The 19,427-nt window shown below is 38.9% G+C and overlaps 1 protein-coding gene across 4 annotated transcripts in view; it reads left to right on the top strand.

The window, feature by feature from the left end:
- CLCN1 (chloride voltage-gated channel 1) overlaps window positions 1-19,427 on the top strand; it is a 66,451-nt gene that overhangs the window by 30,460 nt on the left and 16,564 nt on the right. For all 4 annotated transcript variants that reach the window (XR_011101834.1, XM_068700048.1, XM_068700037.1 and 1 more), the window contains exons 3-11: window positions 418-549; window positions 2,041-2,169; window positions 2,272-2,405; window positions 2,734-2,811; window positions 7,265-7,343; window positions 10,222-10,347; window positions 13,727-13,811; window positions 18,064-18,165; window positions 19,301-19,385. Coding sequence is in view for 3 of the 4 variants with exons in the window: in XM_068700037.1 (XP_068556138.1) it covers window positions 418-549; window positions 2,041-2,169; window positions 2,272-2,405; window positions 2,734-2,811; window positions 7,265-7,343; window positions 10,222-10,347; window positions 13,727-13,811; window positions 18,064-18,165; window positions 19,301-19,385 (950 nt within the window). In the remaining variant the exon portion in view is untranslated. The remainder of the gene's footprint in view (window positions 1-417; window positions 550-2,040; window positions 2,170-2,271; window positions 2,406-2,733; window positions 2,812-7,264; window positions 7,344-10,221; window positions 10,348-13,726; window positions 13,812-18,063; window positions 18,166-19,300; window positions 19,386-19,427) is intronic.

The following is a 19,427-nucleotide window of genomic DNA, read 5'->3' as shown; positions in this document are numbered from 1 at the left end:
AGACAAGGAAACTTTGACAGGAGAGAAGTAGAGAAGAAAGGAAAAGGAATCACATTGGATTTAAAAGAGATTTGCATGTCAACTTTCACCCTAGGATTAACCAAGATCTCTTTGGAAAAAAGACCAGTTCCAAATTTAATCTTTTCTCCGACAACAGATCTCTATAACAGGAGGAAAAGGACTTTAGCTGCTAGTATACAAGATGTTAAATTAAGCCCCCCTCCCCCCTCATTTTTAATATTTGAAAGTTCAAAGAATTTTGCAAGACTGTAAGACTGTAATGGTCCTTCAACACCAAGCCCAAATAAATCATTACCATAGACAGTTTTCAGCATAGGAGAAAAGAGTTCTTTGCATAGGAGATACAGGCTTCATCTATGTTGCCTCAGTTTTTCTGGTTCACTCTTCCCTACACAGCCTGTGCTAGACGCATCGAGAAATACATCACCAGGAAGCTTGGAGAGGACTGGATTTTCTTGGTTCTGTTGGGACTGGTCATGGCGTTGGTGAGCTGGGGAATGGACTATGCCAGTGCAAAGAGCCTACAGGGTGGGTCTCATTCAGGTGTTGCAAAAGTATAAATGGTATGAATGTTTTACAAAGCCTGATGACCAACGTTCCTCCTCCTTTAACATCAGTGTCCCATCTTCACCCCCCAGCTGCCTAGGAAGTTACTTGCAACACAGTAGAGAAAAGGTTAGCTAAGAAAAGCTTCTTTAAAGGGATCATAGGCAAAAATTTGGAAGTGTAAGAGGGAAGGGAACAAAAGATATGTGTATGAGTAAAAGACAACCCATTATTCTTACTCCCTTTCCCTCCTGCTCTCTTGTATGTGTAGGGGCACAGGGAGATATCAACTCTACTTCTGTTATACTGGCTCCCATCCTCCTCAGGTCTGCTGAGCATGTGTGGGTGGGAAGGTAAAGGGGTCCTTAGATGCCCACCTGATACTGTGTTTTTGTGTTGTTGTTTTTTTCCTGTTTTTAACTTGATTATTGTTCCCAATTTTTATTTATATGGTGTTCTGCAGTTTTCTGCTACCTGGTCCCATAGTGCTCTTTTCTTAGGTATTTTTTTTCACAAAGATTTCCTAATCACTGGGTAATATTCCTTCTCTGCAACTGTCCTGTTCCTGTCCCCTTTGCGAGCTATAACAATTACACAATCTTTCAGTGTCCCTTCCCCCCATATCTGTGCACACACATACAACATTGCCCTCATCCTTTTAATTCCAGTGTTCCTTTGCCCTTAGCCTTAGTGTCCTAGTCCCAACCTGCACACACACACCAAATCCTTTCCTCTCAGTGCTCTTTGCTGCTGGTGTCCACCAGACACTGTACTTCAACAAAGCTCCCAACATCTCCTCAGCCCAGTGTTCCTTCCTTTATGTCTTCCCCACATACCAGGCTTATCCTGTTAACCTCAGAGGCCCCTTGCCCTTTATACTTCCTGCAAGTGAATTATTTGGATTCTTTGTTTTCTCCCTGGGCAGTTCACGCTGTTGGACCCAACTATGCAGCAGTACCACTGCTGTTGTAACAGTTGGCACCATTCCCTTCATGCTGCTGCTCTAGAAGGCAAAGCATAAGCACGACTTCTAAGGTAGATTTTAAGAAGGAACAATTTTTCCTGTGACTGAGATGGAGGAGAGGACACTAGCTGGTAGTGGACCACTTATGGTCCTCCAGATGCAAAATGAGAAGACCCTGCATGGAAATTCACCCTCACAAATGCAAAGTAATGCACCTCTTCTAATGCCACATCATGGCACAGGTATTAATAGTGTCTAAGAGCAGAGGACCATTTCTATTCATTCCTGCAGAATGCATATATTATTTGGGATCTTGTACTTAAAATGCAACAAGGCTTTACCCCACTTAACCTATAAAATTAGGATTTATAGATAGCATTTCTCAGAAAAAAAAAAATAGATTGGACAGGTTTAGCAGGTGTGTGCTTTTGATTGTGATTCTTTAATGTTTATCAGCCTGCTTGGAGCAGCTGTGGTTAATGACAACTTTTTTGTTTGTCTATCTACAGCCTACAAGTGGATGTACAAAGAGCTACACCCGAATATTCCTATGCAGTATGTGGCGTGGGTCACATACCCACTTGTTCTCATTCTGTTTGCGGCCATTTTCTGCCACCTCGTCTCTCCACAGGCTGTTGGTGAGGGCAGAAGGCATGGCATAATTGGTTTATGTCTGTCTCTTTTTCTTACTCCATTTGCTTGTGTGTTTTCTACATCCTCTGCTCTGTTGCTGTTTTCAGGGTCTGGGATCCCAGAGCTCAAGACAATTATGAGGGGAGTGGTCCTCAAAGAATATCTCACTCTCAAAGCTTTTGTGGCCAAAGTTGTGGGCCTCACAGCTGGACTTGGAAGTGGCCTGCCTGTGGGGAAAGAGGTAAATATTGCTATCTTCATATGCAGTAGTGGCCAAGGTAGGGTCTAGGCAGTGGGAGGAGTTGTCTGTACAAGAGTCTTTCCTTTTCTTTGGCACTTTTCCTCTTCTCAAAGCTCTGCTCTTCCAAGCAACACTTACTTTCCTCTGGCCGTTTGAAAGACTTGATGTAGAAAAAATCAAAGCACTCAAGTCAGGTAGCTTTCAAGAGGAAAAAAAATAAATACTGAAGAACTGTCTGAGGTGGCCAAAGAAGAATTGTGAGATCTGCATCTGGTTATCAGTGACAGAGGATAACCCTCTCTTATTTTCTCTTCCTCTTCTCTTGCAGGGTCCTTTCGTGCATATTGCCAGTATCTGTGCAGCAGTACTCAGCAAGTTTATGTCAATCTTCTGTGGTGTGTATGAGGTAAGGCACATGTTTCTGCATACAGCTCTTCCACAGGCTGAACTCCTAAGACACGTTGGCAGGCAACAAACCACAGAGGGAACATAAGAATTGAAATGCAACATGCTGTTATAGAGCAGTAAGAGAACAGACAAAAAAAAAAAAAAAAAGTGGTAGTGGGAGGACAAATATACAGTCAAACAACTGTGCAGGCCCAACCAGGTGCGTTACCTACCACATTACACAGAGGCTGATAAAGAATACGCATTTTACAAGTTTTCAGTCTCACAATGCTGATATGTTTCCACTCTGACCAACATCGGTGTAAAAAAAAAAAAAAAAAAAAAAAAAAAACAAACTTCTTAAGTAGCTATAGACTAAGATCAATTTGTCTTTAAGATAGAATGTGTAAAGCATTACTAATTATAGCCACTGACACTGCCTGTAGGCTTTTGCTATTGCAGAACGGCCTCTGGAGGCTGAATGATGTATTGACTAGTTGCAAAAAAATAATACATTTAGGAATTGCTTTACCTACAAACTCCTAGCAGTAACTGGCTTTGTAATACAATAGCAGGTGCTGTTTTACTTGATCTCGTCTATGCATAAGGACCAAATCTCACTTTTGGAGACCAACTGAGTCACTAAAGACTGGACTAAAATGTACAGGGCCTGCTATTTGTAACGGCTGAATTTGCTGCTGGCTGTTGCTTTGTTTCATTGTTCTGGATCCTAACTCTTTGGCTTTGCTACCTCTAATCCCAGCATGCCTTTCTCTGGCTGCACTCTCTGTTCCAGAATGTGCACAGGCAGCTCGAACTCCTGGTGGCGGCTTGCGCAGTTGGAGTTGGATGTTGCTTCGGGGCTCCTCTTGGAGGCAAGTTGACTTCCTATATGTGACATTTAATGTAAAACTCAGTCTCTTGCTGTGAGATCTCTTGCTCTCAAGCAGGTTCTCCATTTCTCTAGCTTCACAAGTTCTTTCTTTTCTCATGTAACTGGTGGTAGTGAAAGAAAGGAAGAGCATGATCTTGCAAAGGCCACAAGAAAAGTGACAACTTTAACTTTTCTAATAAAACATCTTTGAATCACAGGATCATAGAATCATTTAGGTTGAAAAAGACTTCAGAGATCACCAAGTCCAACCGTTAACATAGCACTGCCAAGTCTACCACTAAACCATGTCTGTAAACAACACATCAACACATTTTTTGAATAACTCTAGGGATAGTGGCTCAACCACTTCCGTGGGCAGTCTATTCTTTTGCTTCACAACCCTTTCAGTGAAGAATTTTTCCCTAATATCCAATCTAAACCTTGCCTGGAGCAACTTGAGGCCGTTTCCCCTTGTCTTACCACTTAGTGCTTGGGAGAAGAGATTGACGCCCACCCCACTACAACCTCCTCTGAGGTAGTTGTAGAGAGCAATAAGGTCTCCCCTGAGTATTCTTTTCTCTAGGGTAAATAACCCCAACTACTCCTTATAAGACTTGTTCTCTATACTTCTCACCAGCTTCATTGCCCTTCTTTGGACAAGCTCCAGAACCTTGATGTCCTTGTAGTGAGAGGCCCAAAACTGAACACTGTATTCAAGGTGTGGCATCACCAGAGCCAAGTACAAAGGGACAGTCACTTCCCTAATCCTGCTAGCCATGCTATTTCTGATACAAGCCAGGATGCTGTTGGCCTTCTTGGCCACTTGAGCACACTGCTGGGTCATATTCAGCTGGCTATCAACCAGTAGCTCCAGGTCCCTTTCAGCCAGGCAGCTTTCCAGACACTTTCCCCCCCCAGCCTGTAGCGCTGCATGGGATTGTTGTGCCCCAAGTGCAGGACCTGGCACTTAGCCCTGTTGAGCTTCATACTGTTGGCCTCAGCCCATCAGTCCAGCCTGTCTAGATCCCTCTGTAGATCCTTCCTACCCTCGAGCAGATCAACACTTGCACCCAACTTGGTGTTGTCTGCAAACTTACTAAGAGTGCACATGATCCCCTTGTCCATCTTGTTCAATCAGTTCTACTATGGATGTTGTTCAAGTTGGAGAGCCCCACACTCTGTCCAGAAAATAATAAAGATGCTGTAGAGAACAGAAATGAAAAAAACTTCCCATAAGTGGCAGCATCTAACAGCAGGGGATGATGACAACTGTGACGGGAGTGATAAGATGTACAGAAAACTACCTTCAACTGTGGACTGGAGGACAAAAATATCAGTGTAGAAGATCTGGGGCTCCCCATGTAGAAGAAGCTTGGATGGCCAAGAAGATGGTTGGGAGGCTGGAGTAATCATGTATGAGGAGGGCTAAGGAAGCTGTTTTTGCTCAGTGTAAAGGAGAAAAGGCTAAAGGGGGGTTGTCTAACTGGTGTAATCAACCACCTAAAGAGGGATTTTAAATAGGATTAAGCCAGGCTCTTTTCAGAGGGGCAAAGTGGAAGCGGAAAGGGGTACAACTTGCAACAAGGGAAATTCTGACCATGTATAAGGAAGATGTTCCCCTCCCCCAAGGGTGGTTCACCAATGGCATGGATGCCCATGGGGTCTAGAGAATCTACACCTTTGGAGATGTTCAGGACTTACCTGAGCAAGATCCTGAGCATTCTGACTGACTCTTGGAGTTAGGACAACACTGAGCAGGGAGTTGGAGAATCTTCTAGAGATACCTTCCAGGCTAAAATTTGCTGTGAGTCTGTGACAATTCGGTGTGTGAATGAACTGAAATCATAATTTTTGCAGCCATAGTTGGGTTCCTTTTAGTAGAATCACACCAAATTGCAGAATTTGATTTCCATTACCTGGGAGTCATGTAATCTTTATCTGACCTTAGTCCAGGATATGATTTGCTACTATACATCATATTGCCAAAGGAATATAAGTTTTTGATGTTGTTACTGGTGAACACCACCCTGTGTATTTAAAGAGAAACCCTCAAAATGCATTTGAAAATCCAGTCTGGCCCTTTAAAAGCAAAAGGTGCTCAGCTCTGCTTTTTCTGAGTGCACTCTGGTACTCTTTGTTTGTTCCTGTTGGTCTCTCTGGCTATTTCTATGCTGCTGCACAGCATCAGCACTCTGACATGGTGCTGGGTTTTGGGGGATACCGTATGCTATGGACTTTTCTCAGCAGTCGGTATGAATAATACCATACTGTTGTGCTAGGATCTCCATCTCATACCGTTTCTTCAACACTGTTCTCATCAGGCTTTGCACTTTCAGCTCTAAGCTCTACTTACCTCTTGCCATAATGCAGGCCATGTAATAAGGACCCTATGTTTCAAGCTGTTAATCATGTTGGTAGGCTATAATATAACCCTCATACTATCTCAGATACTTTGAACTGAAACCTATCCCCATTCTGGACATGATTACGTCTTAAGGCCACAAAGGACTTAGAGGTGACCTTAGAGGCAAAGCTGTGATTATGGAAAGATTTTTAAGGCTCAGAGAATGATCCATGCCTCTTTGTTGGGTGCACAGTCACAGCCTTGATATACTTCTTGATTGAGGCTCAAATACCTGCTCAGGTAAGTGGGAATTCATGGCCTTTAGCCCTAAGAATTCTGCCTGGACACAGAATCCCAATAACACAAGCCTGCCCTCTCTCAAAACTTCACTTTCATGGAAGATATAACAGGCTGCTTTAGGGACATGTAATACCAGAAAGTACCAAATATGCAGTTGTTTAACGCTCCTGTTCTTTATATTAGACACCAACTAGGATTTCAACAACTTGAAAAAAAACTATCTTCTCCCTAAGGCTCTTCACCATTCTCAGGCATGTCAGGGCTCTCAGCTGCTCTTCCAAATATTGGAGAAAGTAGGAGATTTTCTCCTTCCCATGTCCTCCAAAATTGTCTCAGGAGAGACTCTATATTTCATAACTTCACTGATGGCTTGTAAATTTATAATTTTAGCGATTGTCTTCACCAGGAAAGCACAATCCTTTACTATACGAGCTGCTACCTATTCATCTACCCAGGATGACAGAGCCTTCAGCTGTCCACATTCTGTTGTGGATATACATGTGCCTTGTGCATACAAACTCAGAGGGTAGGGTTTTTTTGAGGCACTCTCTGGCACATGTGCAACCTGAGATTCCCTTCCAAAGTAAAAGAGATGGAATAAAGTACACACATGTAGTCCACCCTCTGAAGAATTTTCCATGAGACGTTTATTCTACAGTGGAAGATATGTGCATGTTTCAATGAAAGATGAGATGCTGCCTTCTCCTTGTGTCTTGAATATGTGACTCAACATATATGCCTGTCTTGTGCAACATAGAATCAGTCCTTGAATATTTTGAAGCTGTCCAGAATGAAGAATTAAGATATAATATTGGTGGCAGAGTTGGGTGACAGCATGTGTCCATACTTGCTAATTCTGTTGCTCATTGCTTTCTTTCCTTTTTTCTTTTTTCTTTTTTCTTTTTTTTTTCTTTTTTTTTTTTTTTCTTGTTTCTATGTCTCTTCCACCAGTAGCAGCCATATTACTACACGGATGTCCTGACTGTGGGTTGTGCTGTGGGTGTTGGCTGCTGCTTTGGGACACCACTTGGAGGCAAGTGGCTGTTCTGTTTCCTTTTTCTCAGGTACCTAAATCCTCTCCTGCCTAGTCCTCTTCTCCTTTCCTGCACCCTATTTTTGATTTTTCATATACTTTGAGCAAAAAGGCTTGCCATTAATGTCACCAGTCTCTCCAGTTTCTCTGACACAGTCTTTTCTCCATGTTTTCAGCCTTCTGAAGGTCAAGAGGGGAAGATACTCTAGAAACAGTAGTTTCCAAATTGACATGTGCACACCCCAGGGGGTGTGATAGACAGTCCATTAGGTTATAGGAAGATAATACTGAAAAGTCTATTTGTATTTATTTTCTATCTAATTAAATGAATTAAAATTAAAATTAAAAAAAAAAAAAAAAAACTTTGCTAATATTCAATATACATATTGACACTGGTGGCCTCACTTGATCCATATATCAGATGGCCACATAACATACAGCATGTGAGGTGTTCTTGGTGAAGAACGGTCATTGCTTAATGCAGAGGGCTGACAGTAACGCCCTTGTTTGTTCATTTGCATTCAGTGTATTGCAATGTATTTCAGTCTATGTGCGCATGGTTGGTGGATGTATGGGTTATATTGTCTCATTTAACTAAAATAACCCTCACAAAATGGACAAGTGCCTTTAAAAGATTCCTGCAAAAAAACTGCAGATTGAAGACAATACCTATAATGTGACTATAGGCAAATTCGGAGAAAATGGCAGAGTAGGCACCTCCACCCCCAGAGGTGCCACATTATGAGGTAAAATCTGCCACATTATGAGGTAAAAATGGTCACAATCTTATCAGGTCTGACAAGAAGCTGACCAAAATAAATAAATAAATAATAACGAAATGAAATTATCAAGAAAACTATTTGAAATATGGCTTTAAATCCACCATTGTTAATGATGTATATTGTGCATTGACATGTTAGCTATCAACAGCATGAAGCTAACAGAATTAGAAAGACATTTAAAAACTAAGCATCCAGAACGTGAAGACAAACCTCTACTGTTTTTTCAGCGATTTTTCAGGCTATGCATTACTTGCTCCCGTACTTCACAAAATCTCACTAAACTTAATGATAATTTTTAGAAGTCTTTTTTGAGATTTCTGACTTCATAGTGAAAGACAAAAAGCCACATCCCACTGGGGAAACACATGTTCTTCCTGCCAGAGTAAAAAATGTCTGGCATAATGCACAGAAAGCAATATCACGAGAAATTAAAATGCATTCTTTTGTCAGCAAATACTGTTGAAAGACACAGAAAACATTGCTGAAGATTTGAAACAAGAAGTATCAGAACAAATTATGGAGTGTGGGAGGCTTGCTATGCAGCTTGATAAAAGTACAGATGTTTCTAATGTGTCTGTTTATGGTATTTGCTAGATTCTGTTTCAACAGTGAAATACATGAAGAAAAGATCTACTAGAGAAGATATATTCTCAACAGTAAATGACTTCTTTCATAAAAGCAATATTTTATGGAAGAACTCTATGTAACCACTGATGGAGCAGCTGCCTTGACTGGAATAAGAAAAGGATTCTGGTGCGCATTTACAGAGACAGTACTCCACACGAAATTCATTCACCGCATGGTTCAGAGGCAAGCTATTGCAGCAAAGAAATGAGAGCCAGACTACACAAGCTATTGCAGCAAAGAAATGAGAGCCAGACTACACAAATGGGTGCATAGAAATGGGAGCTAGAAGTGCACGACCTGTCATCAATGTTGTTAAATGTGGTTAATATCATAAAAACAAGACCTTAAAATAGTAGAATCTTTACAATAGTTTGCAGTGAGATGGGGAATGACCACAAAAATCTTCTACACCACATAAAGGTTCACTGGTTATCTCATGGAAAAGGGTTTAAAAGAGTTGTCAAATGTAAAGACTAGTCACACGTTTTTATTTTATTTTAAAAAAAAAGGTGTTCTGAATTTGCTGGCCTTTTCTGTGATGAGAAGTGGCTGTCAGTTTTATGCTACCCAGCATATAATTTTGGAAAAATAAACACACCTAATCTGTCCCTTCAAGGTGAAAGTGACATTTTAACCGTGAGTGAGAAAGAAGTGCTTTTCAAAAGAATATTGTACCGTTGTGGAGATTTTGTGGTTTTCTTGTTGAAAATTATTTGGGTCACCTATAAAAATTCTTATACTATATATGTAAAAAACTTGGAAACAAAATTTTCTAACGTATTTTAAAGTCTTCCAAAGGAACATTTCAGTGGATTTTGAACTCATTTGTTAAAGATATAAAAATGCAACATCTTCCAATTAGTTTGCAACAACTGATTGACATCAGGGAAGATGAAAATACACTAGCCAGATTTCAGCGCAAACCTTTGCTTAACTGGAAAATGGAATTGAAAAAAATGAATATCATGATTTAGTAAGTGCAGTGAAGGATGCACTTCTTCCCTTTCAATCTTCTTACAGCATCTTTTTCAGCTCTGACAACCATTAAAACCAAGTACTGAAATAAACTGAACTTAGAACTAGACCTTTGAATCACTGTATCACAAAGAGTTAAACCAGGAACAAAAAGCTTTTGTGAGAACAAAAAGCTTTTTGTACCATTAATGAATGAAATAAATTTTTCTTAAAATATTCTCTATTTCATCATCTTATCCTTTTTTTATTATTATTTTTGTGTATGCTTTATAATGTACCCAATATTTTAGTACAGTAGGACATGTTTATAATTTATAAATAAATATACATATATGAAGGTACATATTCAAAAATATTTTACTGATAGGATATGTGATCAAAGAAGTTTGGATACCGCAGCTTTAGAAGACTTATTTAGAAGTCTCTCTTGTGCTTTTGACATTACACTTCTGATTTTAACTTTTTAACTTTGCTCCCTTTCCAACTCTTTCTAGGGGTCCTTTTCAGCATTGAGGTCACTTCCACTTACTTTGCTGTGCGTAACTATTGGAGAGGTTTCTTTGCAGCTACCTTTAGTGCCTTCATTTTCCGAGTCCTTGCTGTTTGGAACAAGGATGCAGGTAAGCTAAAAATCATTCTTACTCTCTTTGTACAAATGCTGTTCTATAAATTTATTATTTTCCATCTTTCTCAAAACCATAAACTTTTAGGATGTTCGAAACTTCTGCCATGACATATAATGTCTAGCAGTATAGAAGGAAAGAGAAAGAGAAGCATGATATATCATCAAGATTATAACTATAACCTATTCCAGTGTGCTGGGTATATGACTGAAAAAATGACTTAATATGATTTCCCATCAAGTAAAAGAGTGTCTGAGGCGGGATTTTTGCATCTAGTCAGCATAACATCAAGGCTGCAAACATAGAGGTATCTCATCACAGAGGAGGTAATACCTATTGCAGTGTATGTTGCTGTGGTCCACTGGAAACACCATGATCTGTCTTAGTCATCTCTTGACTACAAGCAAACAAAGTAAAAAGTAGTCTCAAAAACTGGGATGATAGAATGATTAGGAGGCTGCAAAATTGTTGGGGTCAGACTGAAGTTCCTGAGTACTGAAAGGTCAAACTGTACTTGTTTCAACTGTAGCTCTGGTAGAAAAAAATAAGTGTCTCAACTGAAAGGGATGAGTGCAATACTTGTGCAGACAGAAATAGCATAGAAGAAGTTTGTTCAGAAAACCGAATTAAGTTCCAGCTGATGTAGAAGACTGCTATCTCTTTGTAAACTTTGTAAACGTTTTAATAACATATATAACTCCTTTAATCTTACACTTCTGTTTTTCTGGTATGAGCTTTATGTGGTCACTTTCCTTTCTTGAAACTTAATGACTTCACAGAGTTGGATTTTTTCTGTGCTAAAACATTTTTTTGGCTTGAATACTGTACTCTCTTGATTATAGAAAGTGCCTATGTCTTTGCCTGTGAAATACTGCCTCATATTAAGGCGTATTCAACTATCAGATCTGTCAGAAGAACACCTCTCTCTGTTCTTTTCAGAGAAAGATGTAAGAAATCTGAAGCCAGATGACAGGAGATAATGCCCTATCCTTCACTTCATCTACTCTAACTCCCCTGCTGATCTCTTAAATCATTAGAAATTAACTTGATCCTGGAGCATCTTACTTATTGTCCCTTCTTCAAAATCATCCAAGCAGCTTTAACACCAATATGAATGGCTCCTTACATTCTGCTTCAGTTGCTGACTGGGTTAAAAATTTCCATGATCAAATTGTGTATGGAAAATGATTCCTTTTCATGGTTCTGAATTTTCATTGTCTATATGGTCAGTATCTTTGTCCTCATATTAGAGAATTAGAAACTTTTGTCTATACCAGAAATCTGTTATTGTTATGGTCTTTCATCACGCCTGCTCTGATTTATCTTTCATGTCTTCTCTTTCTCATTTTCTTCTGAAAGTTACAAGCCCAGTCTTTTCAGTCATTGTTCATGCAACAGTTTTTATTAGGGCCCTCTCACGTGTTTTCATAATCTCTAGTCTTGTCTGCTGTCAAAAGTTATGCACTTGGCATGATGACTTGGCACTAGTTTCCTGTGTGAATACTATGATGACTCAGTTAGAATGCCTTTGTGTGAGGAAGGCTAATACATAAGTTGTGACCAATGCCTCTTTTCCTTTCACTGTGTGTTTACAACTTCCCCATGAGGTAGCAAGAGTTAGCTATTGGAGCCTTCTTTGGCCTTCTCATTTTCAGACTGAATATACCTAGTTCCTGCAGTCTCTTCCTATGCATCATGTGCCCCATGTCCTGGACCATCTTGGGGCTCTTCACTGGACTGTCTCCAGTTTTGAAACATTTATTTTGTTCCAAGTTTTCTAGATGTGGCCTCATCAGTGCCATATAAAAGGGAACACCTCAGTTTTCTGGTTGTGCTTTTGCTGATGTGACCCAATATGTTGTTAGCCTTCATTGACACAAGGACACACATTGAACACTAGTTCCCACCAGGACCTACTGGTCTTTTTGTGCAGAGCTCTTTTTGTTGACTAGGTTCCCAGACTGTACTGATGCACCTGCCGTTCCAGATGCAGGACTAAATATTTGTCTTTGTTGTATTTGTGATCTTCCAACCGGTCAGCTCCTCCATGACTGAGGCCATTCTGAATGAACAGCTGCCCAGTCCTCCAAGCTATCAACTATTCCCTTCTCTCCCTTCCCAGTTTGATGTGGTCAGCAAACTCACTGGTGAGTGAGTTCCACCCTAACATCCAGGAGACTGATGAAGATGTTAAACATAATCATATCCAATATTGATCTCTAAAGAAATCCATTCAACACCACAGAGCCCTAACACGACAGTTTGCAGCCCATTACAGGTCTATTGTGACATGTATCATTACATATCTAACAAGATAAACCTTTTTTTTTCTCTCTCTGAGCTAGTTTCTGATCCATTATAATATTTTCCCTTTCACCATTTGATCATATGGCTCCAGAGACTCTCAATAATCTAAATTAAAAATCTTTATCTTAATAATAATATAAATAAACACCATTCCTGTTAATCTTGCTAACCCACAGAGATCTGATTAAATAATTGCTCTAAGCCTGGTCTTGTTTGGAAAAAAATAATTTTATATATATATATATATATATATATATATTAATGTCTCTCTTAATTACCATATTATGCTAGAATTTTGCTGTTTGTGTGTTTTTTTTCTGATTGTGCAAATAATTTCTTGATTCTGGACATGTTTTTATTTATATCAATACTCATTGAGCTGCATTTCCATTCTGCACTGGATGGCCATTTGAACTTTACCTATTAGCATATAGTTATTTACTGTTTCCACACTCATACCTCCAGGTAAAAACAGGACAGCTTTCGACATCTGAGTAATTTTAGGAGTGAAACACAACCAGTGGAAGTGAGATGGAAAAAATGGAGCATAGTTGATCTTTTCCCTGGGACTCCTAAGACATTTATTCTTTTGGCACCAGGCAAAAATTGTGCATATAAGACTTTGGAGATTATATGAGTTTTGTTTCTAGAAGGCAATCACAATTGTCTGTGACAAAGCTTCTCCAGATAAGTGAGCACTGCCTGCCTCTGCAAAGAGTTTTTAAATCAGTGAGTGCACTGAGAAGAGCTTTTACTGCCTAAAGAATGGTTGGCAGAAGAAAAGAAGAAATAGAAAGCCCTTTACAAATCTGGTGTTGTAGCTAAAAATATATGTACATTCTCTGAAAACAAATCTATACCATCAAGAATGCTACAGTTGCAAGCGTTTAAAAATAGAGACTAACAAAATCAGAGCAGTCTGTATATCTGTAATATTGTATATAATGTCATGAAACTATACAAGGGCACGTATACAACTAGTTCCCCTGTCCCTACTCCCAGTTTTCATGATATTTAACTTTTCACATCATTGTTCCCTTTCCTTTTCTACCTTTTTCTTCTCACACAGTTACCATCACAGCCCTGTTCAGAACTAACTTTCGCATGGATTTTCCCTTTGATCTGCAAGAGCTGCCAGCATTTGCTGTAATAGGGTAAGTTCCCAAAGGATTTCAAGTAAGCTCTGATAGGAATTCTTTTGCATAACAGAATAACTGCTCTTTCCAACATTTTCATTTTCACTGAAAAGACCTCTTCTTGCTGGGATTCTTCCTTCAGCAATGGTGCCCATGTAGCACAATAGGTAAGGAATGAAACATGGATATTACCCACATGTCATTTTGTTCCCATGTATCTTTATCAAAAATTAAGTTCCACAGGAAATAAAATTAAAGATTAAAATAAAAGAGGAAGTCTAATTTGGTCTACGGTATAAATGTGTATAAAAATGAGTATATATATCATGGGTATAAATTTACTGAATGGCCCTCTTGCCATTTTGAGGGCATGGCCAAATGACCTGATCCAAGTATGGCCTTTTCACTTGACAGTTATCTTCTTCATCTTGAGCTTATGGTTCCAGACCTTGATGAGATGAAGTCAGGAGTTGGACTTGATGATCCTTATGTGTCCCTTCCAACTCAGGATATTCTATGATTCTATGATTCTAAGTCTATTTGTGAAGAAACAAAACAGCAACTTAGGTTTCTGCAATCTCCAAGCAGAAATACTATGAGAGCCTGTGTTGGAGAATAAAAGGAATTGCTTGAAATGTCAAGAATAATTTGCATCTTTATTTTCTACCTTTTGGGAACAGCTCTGCCAAGGTCAAAACTTGCTTAGTTTTGAAACCAAGGTCTAGACTTCTTTAGTTTTGATATCTAGAAAGTTATATTTAGTTTGTTAAGACCTGGTCAGTTAGTACATGCCAATGGAATGCTCCGAAAGCATACAGGAAAAACAGAGAAGAAAAAAACTCAGAGAATATAGGGGGGAATGGAACAAAACATTTATCCAGGGAGTTTCCTTTCTACAAGATCAGAAATGTTCCAAGAGAAGTTGGTACACTTGATATGCTGACAAAGATAGCTTAACTGTAATCAGATCCAGTGATAACAGATAAATTGTTAAGATCAGTCATTCAGTTTTTGGTGGTGGTGGTTTGGTTTGGTTTGGTTTGGTTTGGTTTGGTTTGCTTTGGTTTGGTTTGCTTTGCTTTGCTTTGCTTTGCTTTGCTTTGCTTTGCTTTGCTTTGCTTGTTTGTTTGTTTTTGGTGGTGGTGGTATTTGTTTGTTTTTTTGCAGTACTGCACACAGGCTATGAAAGGTGTATGAGATGGTTGTGAAATGCTTTCAAATATCTGGGTGTCGAATGTGCTATTAAAAACAAAGAGAAAGAGAGACACTTGTACAGTCTTGGATGAAGTCCTGATGCCAACTTGGAATATTCCAAATTCTCTTAACATTCATTCTCAAAGTTGAGCTCCCTTTCTATTCAACATACTTCTTCACTTTAAAGTAGCACACACACACATACAAAAAAAAATAAAAAGAGGCAGACTAAGCACAATAAAAAGGTAGATAAGGTAGATCTTGTTCTGTGTCAGCAAATGTTGGTAAGTTGCAAAATGCATGCAGAAGGAGCACCTCTATTTTATTGACAAATTGATAGCCAGGAATGGAGTAATGTACTTTTTAAAACAGTGTATTATAAAGAAACTCAATTCACTCTGCATTTGCAGAAGGCATATTATAACAGGAATGCTAGATAGTGCAGGCTTGAACTATTTGAGAAGCTCATTGAACAAATGTTTTCCTGTGAGCAGTTTTATATTTAGTTTTAGCTTGTTCCTATGCAATTTCAAGTAACCAAGCAGGAATTCTTCAAAATACAATTATTATTTTTTATATAAGCTAAAATCATCTTTGAATGAGATTTAGTAAAAAACTGCAGGCCATAAAACAATGAAAAATTCCATTCATTTTTAAAATGAATGGAATGAATATGTTACTTGTGTGTCAGTATTCTGTGGCTTAATTATTTGCCACATAAAATAACACTTCCTCTTACCAAATTTAAATGCACTCTTTTTTTTTTTTAACTTCACTGTTGAGTATTATGTCCTATTTACCCAGGTCTAATTAAAGTAGAGTATAGGAATCATAGAATGCTATACATTTTTGGCTCTATTAGGATCAGGAACGTAGGCTTAAGGAATTAGGATCATAGGCACAAGAATCATATGATCACTGAATCATAGAATAACCCAGCTTGGAAGGGACCTTGAATCCCTCAAAGGGATCATCTGGTCCAACCTTCTGTGTGAAAACGGAGCCTAGGTGGGATTATTTAACACCCTGTCCACTTGCACCTTGAAAACCTTCACTGACGGGGATTCTACCATGTCCCTGAGGAGCCTGTTCCAGTGATTAATCTCACTGTAAAAAAATTCTTTCATATATCAAGATGAAGTCTATCTCACTGCAGCTTGTACTCATTGTCCCTGGTCTTCTCAATGTGTCTCCTGGTGAAGAGAGAACCTTTGTCCTCTTTGTAGCCAACCCTTAAGTACTGAAATATAGTGATGAGATTCCACCACAGCCTTCTCTTCTCCAGGATGTAAAGACCTAACTCCTTGAGTTTTTTTCATAAGGCGGGCTCTCCAGCCCTTTGATCACCTTCATTAATGATCTCAATGATGGGGTAGAGCAGACCCGCAGTAAATTCCTGGATGACACAAAAAATGGGGGGAGTGAATGATTCACCTAAGGGCCATGCAGCCACCCAGAGGGATCTCAACAGGCTGGAGAGGTGGACTGATAATAATTTCATGAAGTTCAATGAGGAGAAGTGCAGAGTGCATTACTCATCAAGGTCATTGATAAAGATATGGAAAGGACTGGCCCCAATACTGAGCCCTGGGGTCACCACTAGTGACCAGCATCCAACTGGATTTATCTCCATTCACCAAGACTCTCTGGGCCCAGTCACTCTGCCAGTTTTTCATCCAACGAATCAAATACATGTCCAAGCCTTGAGCAGCCACCTTCTTCAGGAGAATGCTGTGTGAAATGGTGTCAAAAGCCTTACTGAAGTCTAGGTAGAGCGCATCTACAGCCAATATACCTAAAGATCAGCCTTGGTAACAGTCCCTCTAATCCTGATCCAAAGAACTCAATAGAGTTCTAATAATAGAATAGACCAATTTCAAAAAACTTAAAGAATAGACCAATAGACCCAAAAATTTAAGAATAGACCAATTTCATGGTCTCCATAGCTTACCTCCATACACTCAAACATCTTTTACATAAAGTGTAACTTCGCCTCCTCTTCCCATCCTGTCTTTCCAAAGGATAGTGGCCACACATAGTGGTCTTCCAGTCAAGTGAGTTTTCCCATCAAGTTTGTGTGATTCCTATAACATCATAAATCTCAGACTCAACATAGAACTCCAGTTCCTCTGTTTGTTGCCCAAAATATGTGCATTGGTATACATGCTCTTGAGGTGGCCGGGCTTGGGTTTCTTGTCTATGGAGAGAATTGGTGTACTCAATACCCTAGTAGTGGCACTCATCTGCCCTGTTGCATCTAAATGTTGGACACCACCTCACCCTCATCCCCACCCCCACTCCTAGTATGTTACTTCTTATATTTGATGTAGGTGTACAATTTTGCTGAATCAGTCAAACTCCCTTTCTTTTTTACTATTTGCCATTCCAACCTGATGTTTAAGTTCTGACAATACGTCTTCAATGAGCTGTTCTTTTCCAGGCCACACTAAAATCTATCAGTCTTTCTTTGTAGATCCTAATACTGTTCCTGTCATCCAAGTATTTGAACAGTTAAAATTAGAGACAGCCACAGAAACACAAGTACTAATCAGTTCTTTGTACATTCATTCTCACTTGAACTACTAAGAAACCCTCTATTCAACAATTTGTAGCTGAGATAAAAACATTATCACACTATATTGCCTACAGAGTCATGGTTTATTTACTGTTCTTCACTGATACAGCTGTGTGTATGTATTCATGTGTATCTTTGTACATGTGCATCTGTACAAGGCATCTTTGGAAGCCTTTCTAGGCCACGGCATAGAAAAGGAAGGGAACAGCTAGAAATAAGTAGCAACCTTGCCATGTCTTGGAATTGGACATCATATCCTGACATGAGATTTCTCCATCTAAGAGGAAATTCGAGAGAAAAATCTCAGCATGTGACAAAGAAATCCAAAGCCACCTCTCTCCTTTCATCAGGGAGTCAGTCTTCAAATGAGTTACTGCAGTTTATGAAGTTAAAAGATGTCATAACAGATGAAGATGAAGAATATTTAAACTCAGTTTTTGGTTGGCTGTTTATTTGTTTTCTGTTGTTTGGTATGATTTTGTTTCATTTTTTCCACTTTAGGATATGTTCTGGATTCCTTGGAGCATTTTTTGTTTATCTTAATCGTCAAGTGGTCCTATGCATCCGGCGTCATACAGCTCTAAGCCAGTTTCTCACCAAATAGTGAGTGCCTTTGAAGATGCTGTCTTTTAGAGACCAGATTTGGATACTCTACTGATATAGGATAGTAACAAATACTTTCTGGAAGCTAGTGGAACTATTTCAAATATAAGATAGTAAAACTAAGAGAAACTGAATTTATATCAAAGTAAGATATCTGCAAATATCAAAAGAAGATATTCTGATCTGGATTTTCTTCTAGATCAGCCCCAATAATTTCAAAGAGCATCTTGTTTGAAAAGGGATTCTGTAATATTTATTAAGATGACAAAGAAAACTACTGATTGGACAGGAAACGTCCAATCAATCAGAAAATCAATGATGGTGTTTCTTAAGAGGCACTGTTTTTTGTGTTTTGTTCTTTGTTTGTTTTTAATCTTTTTCTTTTTGCAAAAGAAAGAGTTAACATTTATATTTTAAGAAACTTAACTGAAATATAACTGCATCTTTAAAATCTGAAATACTTTTAAAATCAAAATGTAGACAATGTAAAGAATGTACTACAGTATTGCAATCACTGCATACTTAATAAACAGAAGGAGAAACTGAAAGGTGTGAATTGCAATATGGAAGATAAATACAAAATGAAATAAAGCACTTAGCAGCAAAGGCCTTAGAGATACTTCCCAAAAAGTGTGTTGGTCATGAATTCAAAGGAAAGTAAAGCACTATTTTCCCATAAGAATTAATATAACAAAGGATGCATGCCAAAATGCATGGGGGGAAGGGGAAACACAGTTAAACACACTAGGACAGGATATATTGCATGAGGGATGAATAAGCAAAGCTGAATCAGGACACAACTGGAGAAGAGGCTGACTTTTGATAATGGGTCACCACACAATTGTAAAAACACATCACCACTGTACATTCAACACTATGCATTTTGTACATCCCTCCCTCATTCCCCTTAACAATAATCCCGATGAGAAAAATGGCTTTGCTGTCAGTTGAACTCTCTATGAATGATGATGATCAGTGGAGCAGGGCATTAAATTGTCAGTTACACAATTCCAAAGTAATGGATACAGATGCAAGAGAGAGTTTTCATGGGAATAGCATTTATAATCCTGAAGTGATACTGCTACAATAAAAAAAATGTGGCATTATATTTTAACAGACTTTTCTTTCTTTCCAGCCGCCTCGTATACCCTGGGGTTATATCCTTCCTTATAGCAACTTTGACCTTTCCTCCAGGGTTTGGACAGTTCATGGCAGGAGAGGTGAGAGTGGGAAGTATATTTTCACTTCTGTGTAATTCTGTA

The sequence above is a fragment of the Anas acuta genome, chromosome 1 (assembly GCF_963932015.1).
Source record: "Anas acuta chromosome 1, bAnaAcu1.1, whole genome shotgun sequence".
NCBI lineage: Eukaryota > Metazoa > Chordata > Aves > Anseriformes > Anatidae > Anas > Anas acuta.
This window is presented reverse-complemented; position numbering and strand designations above follow the sequence as displayed.